This window comes from Bidens hawaiensis, unplaced genomic scaffold (assembly GCF_021521415.1).
Source record: "Bidens hawaiensis isolate Kalapana, Puna unplaced genomic scaffold, B.hawaiensis_p1.1 tig00012467_1, whole genome shotgun sequence".
In the NCBI taxonomy this organism is placed as follows: domain Eukaryota; kingdom Viridiplantae; phylum Streptophyta; class Magnoliopsida; order Asterales; family Asteraceae; genus Bidens; species Bidens hawaiensis.
Window position 1 is genome coordinate 552884 of NW_027492017.1, and position 10572 is coordinate 563455.

General features: G+C 32.4%; 1 protein-coding gene across 1 annotated transcript; it reads right to left on the reverse strand.

Annotated features, from left to right (window-relative positions):
- Window positions 1-9587: 9587 nt before the first annotated feature.
- Window positions 9588-10440, reverse strand: LOC143541068 (omega-6 fatty acid desaturase, endoplasmic reticulum-like). Its single transcript, XM_077033980.1, has 3 exons — window positions 10235-10440; window positions 10035-10130; window positions 9588-9924 (listed from the first exon to the last, which is right to left on the reverse strand). Exons 1-3 carry the CDS (start codon window positions 10438-10440, stop codon window positions 9588-9590), a joined length of 639 nt encoding a protein of 212 aa, XP_076890095.1.
- Between the last annotated feature and the right edge of the window lie 132 nt (window positions 10441-10572).

Consider the following 10572-nt stretch of genomic DNA (forward strand, 5'->3'; position numbering starts at 1 on the left):
ACATTATTGTAATTGTTATAAATGCAGCCATTAAAGCCAATAGCTAGGCTGAGCAGCCCAACGTCTAACGCTTTTAGCGTTTGAGCTATATACAGTAGAAACTCTATAAAATAATACACTTGGGACCATCAAAATTTATTAATTAAAAGAGTTATTAATTAATCAATAAATTGATAATTATTAGTTTATAGAAGTCTTTTAAGGGTTATGAATTAGGGGTTCCAAATCCAGCAAAGATAAATGTGTTAGATGCAATGAATCTTGCAATTTCAGCATGGACTATGGATGTTCGTGCAAATACAATTGCGAACTGCTTTCGTCATTGTAAACTTCGATCAACAGATAACATGACTTTTGAGAACTCAGATGAAGGTGGTGAAAGCACTCAAGAACTCCAGAATTTGATCAAAGAGTTGGGTTATCGCAATGCAATGGATGTCGAAGATGTTCTCCTAGAAGAAAATGTAGTTGCACAGTTGTTGACTGATGAAGAAATTATTGAAAACGTTATTGGAATTAATAAAGATGATATCGATGAAGAAGATTGATGTGGTCTTAAATATACATATTATTATATAAATATTCTTTACACTTTGAGTACCTTTGAGCCAGGTTTTCATTTAATATTATCTATTATTGGCTCGTATATAGAGTTTAAAGGTTTCATGAGTTAATAAGTTAAAATAAAGAATTTTTACTAAAGTTATGAGACCGAGTGATTTTCGAACTAGAATGATAAGTTATTATTGTTGGTTTACTTTGTTAACGTTTAGGTTATTATAACATGTTTTTAAAATATACATATTATTATGTTATGATAAATTAATGTGAATGGAGAATTATAATTTACATGAATATATTTGTGTTGCAGCATATGAATTGTGATCATGGGCCCGCAAGAATCTAAGAGAAATCATGGATTTAAAACCCACCAGAAAATTAAGTCGGTTACATACAACTTGGATTTTAAGAAAGAAATAATTAATAAAGACCTAGTTGGCAGCAATATATGATGGCTCTTGGAAGACGTGGGGCAGCCGTGGACTAGAGTTCGACGAGGCGACCGAAAAGAAAGACAAAAGAGGAAGTAAGCACCTTGGTTCGAGTGGATAGCGTCCGGGTTCAACACATACTCAACCAAACATTTATTATTATTGGTTTGGAATTATTATTATTTTTGTGATTCATTATTTGAACCAATTTATTTATTTTTGTTTTTGAGTATGGTTGTTGGCTAAACCCTTAGGCCGCCTAGGCTTATGATGAACCTTTATTTGGTTTGATTTTATTTGGAATTTGCTTTTCGTTATGGTTTTATGACTCAGGAAATTGTTTGGTATACTTGATTGATGCGTATGTGCACTTGGTTTTGCTTGTTCTAGTTTTATTATTCCACAAAATTCTTGGTGATTGTTTCATATGATAGGATTTTGTTAAGTCATCTACTGTGTGTTTTTGAATAGTTTATGATTGAATTCGAATAAGATCATAGGAATAATATTATTAGTCAAACGAATAAAAGTGTGCTACTAATCTAGAAAGCTGTAAGGTGATAGGTTATTGCTAGATCTTTGTTGATTAAGATTGCTAGATTTAGTTCTTCGTAAGGAGTCCGTCTATGTTTGATTAATTAATATTGTCTAGCGAGTCAATTAAGTTCGTCAAATTACCTTTGATTTCCGCGCTGTAAGGTAGGATTTCGTCATAAAGGTACTCTATCATAATTAATTAGATAACCATAAGGAAATCTAATATTAAAATTGGTGTTTTTAAGAGCTTAATAGAAATTCATAGGTGTCTTCTTGAAGAGTCAGGAGTCCTGCTCGGGTTTTCTTTTAAGTGACTATTTTATGATCCCGGTTTCATAACAAGCATTTTCGAATAATTGATAACTAAAACTTTGGGGATTCTAGCCTAGGTGGTTTTTCATCATCATCTTATTTAAATCAATGAAAATTATCTTTTGTTTATTTTACTTATTGTTCTTAATTAGTTTAAAATTTAGTTTTTAAGTAAAACCCCCTTTTAATAATATAAAATAAATAGTTGTGTCAGTTAGCTGAGTCTAATTAGTTAATTTACGTAATCTAAAGAGTCTGTGGGTTCGATATCCGGACTTACTAAACTGTACTAGAGTCGACCGGTACACTTGCCGGTTAGTAGTTTTAGTTAAGTTTACGAGTCTAGAATTTATTACTTAGTGTCTAGATTAGCGTGTTTTTATTTGACTACTTTTAGCACATCAAATATGATGAAAGTTCTACAATGGAGCCCCCTTCGCGAAACGAAGCTATTAAAGCGGCAATCACATTGAACAATTTCTTGTTGAGCTATGAGAAAACAACACCAGAAGTTCTTACCATGCTAAGGAAAATTAGAGACAAGATTCAAGGGGAAATTGATTTCAATAAAAAACAAAAGACAATTGAATCATTTTTCAAGAAACCTTCATAAATCATTAATGTAATATGCTATATATAAGGAATTATTAATTTATATTTTATATGGGGTCTAAAGAAATTATCAAAAATGTATTGTCTTATAATTTTAGCGAATTAATAATTTAGCACCCTATCCCCGAGTCGGGACCAACAAAAAATATTATCTTAGAAAGTTTATTAAATAATCGACTCAAGTATTAATTTATCGAGTTTCTACTGTATATGTAATGAGCGTGTTATGTTGATGACTATCGAATGAATAAGAATTAGTCTTTACATCCTCACTAGTTTTTGTGTTGACACTCGAATTTACCGACCGACGCCACCACATTGGTACGTGCACCTCAATTTTTATATTTTTTTTGGTTTTATATTTGGTTTTAATTCCAGTACAGTAACACACGTCACTAAAACCGACCGAATTTACGTCGACTTACCAGCTCAATGTTTTGGGGTTTACCACCATCTAAGTTTTACCAACCTGCCCGAGCAACACGCAGGGTAAAAAAAACTAGTTAACACTAAAATTAGTTTTCATTGCCCGAATTTTAGCTGTATAACTTTTTTGTTGTATCCTAAGAAACCAAAAAAATACGAGAGTGGATTTTTGAAGCAAAATACCCTTTTAACTCTAATTTCAAGAGTCGTATAGATTCAAACCAAAGAGGATGGAGAAGTTTTTAAGGAAGCTAAGGCCTCAAGGGAAACTCGTATAGATTCTTGTTTGGAGACATGAAAGAGTTTGTAAAGATTGTAAAAGAGGCCAAATCAAAACCCATAAATCTAAACGACGATATAGTTACCCGAGTCTTACCCTACAACCATAAAGTTATTACTGTTTATGGTACACGTTCTGGCTCACTTTTCCTTACTATATTCCATCATCTTTTTTGTTATAATTTAATACTTTTGGATATGAATGTTTTAAATAGAAGAGTAAATTGTGGTTTTCGTCATTATGATTTGTTAAAATTTTCTCTTTTATTCCAAATGTTTAAAATTTGCCTTTTTCGTCTATAGAGTTTCATTTTCGTTGCAATTTCCATCCATCTCGTTAACATATTTTGGGCTAAAATAACATATTTTAATAAACCAGATAAACAAAATTGCAACGAAAGTGAAACTCTAGGGACGGAAAAAGCAAATTTTTTAACTTTTAAACTGAAAAAGTAAATTTGAACAAACCATAAGGGTGAATACCACAAGTTACTCGAAATTAGAACAATAATTGCAACTTTTCAAAATGGTACTAACCACTACCATTTATACAAGTTGTATAGCCCTCGTATAGTAAATTTCGTGCATACAACTATATGAATCGTATAATCACTTAGTCGATGTCAGGTCCAATACCTTCGCATACTTGTGTACGCGAAAAAGCTATATGGGTTGTGTTGTGGGAGGTGGTCTGTCTAACAACTTTGTTATATATATATGATGATTGTTTCGCTAGCAAGGTACTTAATTAGGATGTAGTTTGGTTTATTAAATCTATCATTTAATGCATTTCTAAAATTTTAATAATTTTGAATTTTCTTCAATTGACATAAAAGATGCAATTTATTTTATGTATATAGGCAAAAACTACTTCACTTGGATAATACCTGTGGTGCATATAACTGAACCAGCTATGATAAAAGAAGTCTTTGAAAATAACTATCGATTTCAAAAGCCGAAGGGAAACCCTTTAATAAAGTTGCTAGTAGCAGGTCTAGCTGACGCGGAATGTGATCAATGGAGCAAACACCGGAAAATCATCAATCCTGCGTTTCATGTTAAGAAGCTCAAGGTTTGTTATTACATATCGTCTAGCAAGACAATTTAAATATATCATTAAATAATTGTAAGTTTTCAATGTAGCACATGGTGCCTGCATTTTATACGTGTTGTGTCGAGATGATCAACAAATGGGAAGATATGTTTAGAAGCGAAAGCTCATGTGAACTTGATGTTTGGCCTTATCTTCAAACATTCTCCAGTGATGTAATTTCACGTACTGCATTTGAAAGTAGTTTTGAGGAAGGTAAAAGAATATTTGAACTACAACTAGTACAAGCAAAACTCTCATAGAGGCTATTCTATCAATATATATTCCAGGATCAAGGTGAGCATATATGTTCATAACATAACTTTTGAGCTTGTTCACGAGAGTGGATTTTTGAAGCAAAATACCCTTTTAACTCTAATTTCAAGAGTCGTGCTATTAGCTAATTGGTAAAACACAATTTTAATTGTTATAACGTCTATATAATACTCCTTCCATCCTATTAAAAGTGTCAATATTACCTTTTTTGTTTGGCTCATTACAAATGTCCACTTTGGAAATTTACTAGTCAATTTCAAAATTTACTCTTAAACACACACAAATAACAATAATAAACGATATTGATTGACCCATTTTCAAGAGCATTATTGTCATTTAGTAAGAAAAAAGGTAATGTTTCAATCCACCTTAAACTTTGTGTTTTTCAAACCATAACACTTGTAATGGAACGAAGGAAATAATTATAAAACATGTACTGATGTACATACTGTTCAAAAAAGTTATATATATTAACATGTGCGTCTATCTTTAAACGTATCGTTATGTAACATGATTTGTACCTAAAAGTGTAGCACGTCTTGGAGTCAATTCTTTGTCATCATTAGAACAATCATGTTTACTCTCCTTTAAAAACGTATGTATGTACAGGGGCGCAGCTCTTTAAGGACCTAGGGTGGCTCCGGTCACTGTCGTTTTCTTCGTTAGTATGGTAAATTTCACGATTTTTTCTAAATATTTTTATAGATATTAAGCACGGTCACCCCGTGACTATAGCCCAAGCTTCCCCACTGTGTATGTACATACATACATGTTCCTATCATGAAAGTTGGCATGCGTACCAATAATAATAAAAAAAAACAAGAAGAAGAAGAAAATGCGTATAATGCGGGGAGTTGATCACGGAGGAATATGACATCTTTGTATAATAAAGTTAAAGCTTCAAATGTAAAAAAGCCAGAAAAGGAGTGAGAACGTAGGATGTGTCATGTGTCATGTGTTCGGTAGGTGGCTAACAACTCCCATTATATTATGTATGTTTTCATTAGACTTGACTACTATCTGGTCGTTATTCAAACAACCACGCGTCAATGGATACACTTAGGCTATATATAGTTGCTACAATAAGCCAGAGACATATACTATATATATATATCGCTTGATCATTTACTAACATCTGAATATGGCTTCAATCTTAAACCGAGGACGACTTCTTGCATTGGCTCTCGTTACTCTCATTTTTGTTAGCTCATCGTTCCAAACCATTTCGTTGGCGGATGCCCGACGCCCATACAACCGCGTCCGTCAACTATGTTTGTTTATTTACTTTTTGATATACAAATGAGTTTTAATTGGTTTTTATATTTTGTTGTTTAGAATTTTGGATTTTCGTTAATAACTATTAAAAAGAGAGAGATTTTGTTAAAAATAAAGGAACCACAGTAGTTAAAATGATAGATTTTGTTTAGCAACAAACACAAGTTTCAACATAGCAGCTTTCATGGTGTCACTTCTAAAGAACAGAGCTTTTACGACCGCATATGTAGTCGCAAAATGGTCGCAATTTACTTTTTGCCACCATTTTGCAACCAAAACAGCCATGGAAAAATCATGAGAAAGTTTGCTACCGCCCTAGACAGTCACAAATTCTATTTTTCTGTATCATTTTGCGACTGTTCTTAACAGTCACAAAGTTTTCCGTGACCATTTATGTAACAAAGTCTGCGATCATCTTATACGTTCACAAATTTTATTTTTTATCACTGTTTGTGACGGCTCTAAACGGTTGCAAATTCACTACTAGAAAACAATACATTTTCCTAAAAATTTCATACGACAAGTAATTACAACAAATTTCAAACGACTTTTCAAAAAACAAAAAAAAAACTTGCTGTAATTTGCTACAATTTTGCAACAACTTAGTGGCTACATAATTTTTCGTTGGAAAATTGTTGCTCACTTCCAACAAATTCCAAAAATTAAATTTATTAGATTTTTCTTGGAATTTATAGCATATTTACTTTTTTTTTGTTAAAATTAAATTTTTTGTTGGTATTTCGTTGGAAACGATTTTCAAGCATTTGTTTTTCAAACGTAAACTTTTTGTTGAAAATTTGTTAAAAAGTGGGTTTTCTAACAAATTTTAAAAATGTCTCATTTTCTAGTAGTGAAAGTTTGCCATTGCTTTTCTATTTTTGCAACCAAAAAAAGGTGCCAGAGTTTGCCACTGAATCTGTGTTGGTCATTACTTTTCAACCCCTGTAAATTTTGGTCGCAAATTGGTCACATTGATCCACATTTTTTAACGTTGCAAATGGCCAGTTTTTTAGCAATGTGTTATTAATACATATAATAATACTAGCTTTTGCATCCGTGTATTACATGGGATTTGTAAAATAATAATATTCAAATGTTCAATTGCACTAATTAACGAATACAATTTTTTTTATTTAAACACTAGTTTGGTTGGATCTGGATAAATGCTTAAGTTCTTGTTCAATATATAAAAGTTGTGTTTGAAAACTCAACTATCACAATCAATATTCTTGTTCATCAACAGTTTTTCCATACATTATAATTTTGTTATGACTTTTGTATGCCCAGCTGAGGACTGCAATTCACCAAGACAAGGAGAAATACCCGGGTGTGGCGGTGGAGGTGGAAGCGGTGGACCATCAACACCAAGTGGTTCGAGCCATTGCGAGAACGGTTGCTGTAAAAAGGATAAATTTGGTGAATGTGTATGTTGCTAGTAGCAATACATATATGTGTACGTACACCATGTTAATTAAGATTTGATATATTTACTTTAGTTTTTTTCAATGGCGATTAATAACAATTCATCTATGATATGTTGAAACAATATAATATATATAACTAGTGTTTTACCCGGCGTGTTGCGTCGGGGCAATAGTAAAACCTAAGCGTTGTCGGTCACAAATGTTGAGGTGGTAGGTCGAAGCGAATTCGGTTGGTTCCAGTTACGTGCGTTATTGTATAAGAACAAAAACCAAAATAAATTTGAGGTGGACCAATGGGTAACATCAGCCGGTAAAATCGGGTGTTGGTAAAACATGATTGTTGTTGATCCCGTGCATTGAGGCAATGAGTCTACGCAAATTCGGTTGGTTTATGTCACATTTGTGACGGTACTAGAACTAAAACAAAAAAAATCAGCATTATATCGATTTTACATGATATTTTAATGTACAATAAACAAATGTTGTCGTGTTTGTCTACTCAAACACAAACCACATAATTAGAAGCTTTGCAGATTTAAATGTCTTCAATTTTCTGTCCGGGTCAACATATTTTACAACACATTTTACGTTTATTTATGAATATAAGTTATATCTAGTGAATTGGTAACAAATTAAATAATTAATTACTCTTATTCATATAAAACATTTTAGCAATTTGTGATAGACAGAGCCGGTGGGCCAGCAAAATGAAGATATGGCTCTAGACCCACACTTAATTAAGGTCATCACATTAAAAAACATTATATATAAATATATAATTAACCGGCATATTAGAAATATAAATAAATATCGGTCTGGCAGTAAGCCTGTGTGTTGCTAAGTTGTAGGTCTCAAGTTTGAGACCGCTTATTAGCACTTTTAATTATTTTGGTTTTCGCACATTATTGTGTTTTATTTCGTCATTGTGTCTTTTCGCACACCATTGTGTCTTTTCGCTTATCATTGTGTTTTTTTTCGTCATTGTGTTTTTTCGTCATTGTGTCTTTCAACTCATCATTATGTTTTTTAAATACTAATAACACCGTTGTTTAATAATAATATGTAAAAATAATGATAAAAAATACAACAAATTATTTAATACATAAAACACAATGATTAATACATGTTACACAATAACTTGAAACGTAAAACACAATGGTGAATACGTATAACACAATGACCTAAAACGTAAGATAAAATGGTGAATATATATATAGCACAATGACTTGAAACGTAAAACACAATGGAAACAACATATTACACAAGACTTGAACGTATTACACAATGACTAAAAGTTAATGACGAACAAAACGACACAATAACGTAATCTTTGTTTTAATTTCTGTCTTTAATATGAGTACCAATTGAAAAATATAATGATCAAAATCTATAATATAATTCATATGAAAACTCAACTAAAAGACACAACGAACAACAAAAAAACACAATTAAAAAAAACCCATTAATTATTTTTATATAGCAATATGATACTCATATTAAAGATAAAAAACGCTTATTATTATTGTGAAATTTAAAAAAAAATAATGTCGTGTGAAAAGGTTATTGACATTTTAAAATGATGGGGGAATTGACATATGTCTTGCATGTGGAGAGAGAAAGTCAACAAATATGGGTTATTACTTTCATGCCCTTTCCATCAATTATTATTTATTAAATTAATCTCAGTCATTCAAATCTAAAATCAATGGACTGGATTCCTTCTCACCCTTCTCATTTTTATTATCCTTCGTATGTTAACTTTACCCTATATATAAAATACTTGTTTATTCATATTTATCCTGTTATATATAACAAACTAATAAACCTAGGAATTTTCTTTTTTATAACAATAATAATAATAATAATAATAATAATAATAATAATAATAGTTATCTTCCCTTTTAATAATAGCATGATATGATGTCACATCATTGACTTCAAGTTGATATGAAAATAGAATACATTGATATATGTTGTGTAGTATTTGTTATTTATGCATATTTGTTCTGTTATATATGACATAACAATAAACCATACTTGATTTTTTTATTTTTTGGGCTTATATGTACGTGTTCTGTTATTTTTTTTGTAGGTATTTATTGTTCATGAGAATTAATACTTATTTATGTTGTTTACAACAAGTTGAACATAGTGCCATATATATATATATATATCACAATACACAAAAGATCCAACACAATTACTAGTAATCAACCAGTTGTAGATACTGCATCAAAATCAAACAAGAAAAGTAGAGTTGCACATAAACATATCAACGAAGTACGTAATAGAGCTAGCATCGCATGGAACGGACACGATTATTTATATGCTTCAGCGATGCATACGGAATACAAGCTATTAAGTTTACTTGCGCCACCAGTAAACACCAGTATCCTCAGCACCTGCATCTGGTTCAACAAAAATACACTCCTTTGTTTCTCTCCAGAAAGCCTTTAGAATCGGTGTATCATCGTATTTGTAGTAGTCACCTAGAATGGGCTTGATGGCATTGGTTGCCTCAATCAAATGATAATGTGGGATATTTGATATTAGATGGTGAACCACATGAGCACATGTAACGTTATGAAAAATATTATTAATGATACCGTAATCTCTGTCAACAGTCGACATGGCACCTCTTATCCAGTCCCACTCTCGAGAGTCGAAGTGAGGTAAGGAAGGATGAGTATGGTGCACAAAACTGAAAAAGATGAAATGACCGTTTAAAACCATCAAAGGGACTCCATATATGCAAAATAACCATGAGGCACTTGTGGCTGCAGCTATCTTGTATAGTGTATACACAGCTACAAGCAATCCAGCATCGAGAGCCAAATATACTTCCGTTCGCTATCGTTGAACAGAGGACTTTGAGGGTAAAAGTGACTCACAAACCCGTCGTATTCCCTGCCATGGATATTGAAAGCGAAGTACATGGGAAAGCTTAAAACCACAACCGACCGAAAGTCATAAACAAGTTGCCTAAAGGGTTGTTTAGAAATTCAGAATACAAGGTATCGGCCTTCCGTTTGGGGATCCAAACCTCGTCGTACTCCATTGAATTGGTGTGAGCGTGGTGACTACGATGACTGTATTTAAACGAAAAGTATGGAGTGAGGAATGCGGAGTGGAGGACAAAACCAATTGCATCATCAAGCCACTCGTATTCGCTAAAGGCATGATGGCCTAAGTCATGACCGACGACCCACGCACCCATAAAACAAGTACCTTGGACGAACCAGTAAATTGGCCATGCAATGTGACTTAAGGGGTGTAGGTAGGAGAGGAATGTAATTTGATGCAAATTTGTAAACCGCGAATATGACGGCTAAGTCCCAAATGAGGTAGT

Coding starts and splice junctions, on each gene's coding strand:
- LOC143541068 (XM_077033980.1), bottom strand. CDS start 10,440: ATGGGTGCGTGGGTCGTCGGTCATGACTTAGGCCATCATGCCTTTAGC. Junction 10,131..10,234: donor AAACGGAAGGCCGATACCTT/GTATTCTGAATT, acceptor TATCCATGGCAG/GGAATACGACGGGTTTGTGA. Junction 9,925..10,034: donor CTCTCGATGCTGGATTGCTT/GTAGCTGTGTAT, acceptor CATCTTTTTCAG/TTTTGTGCACCATACTCATC.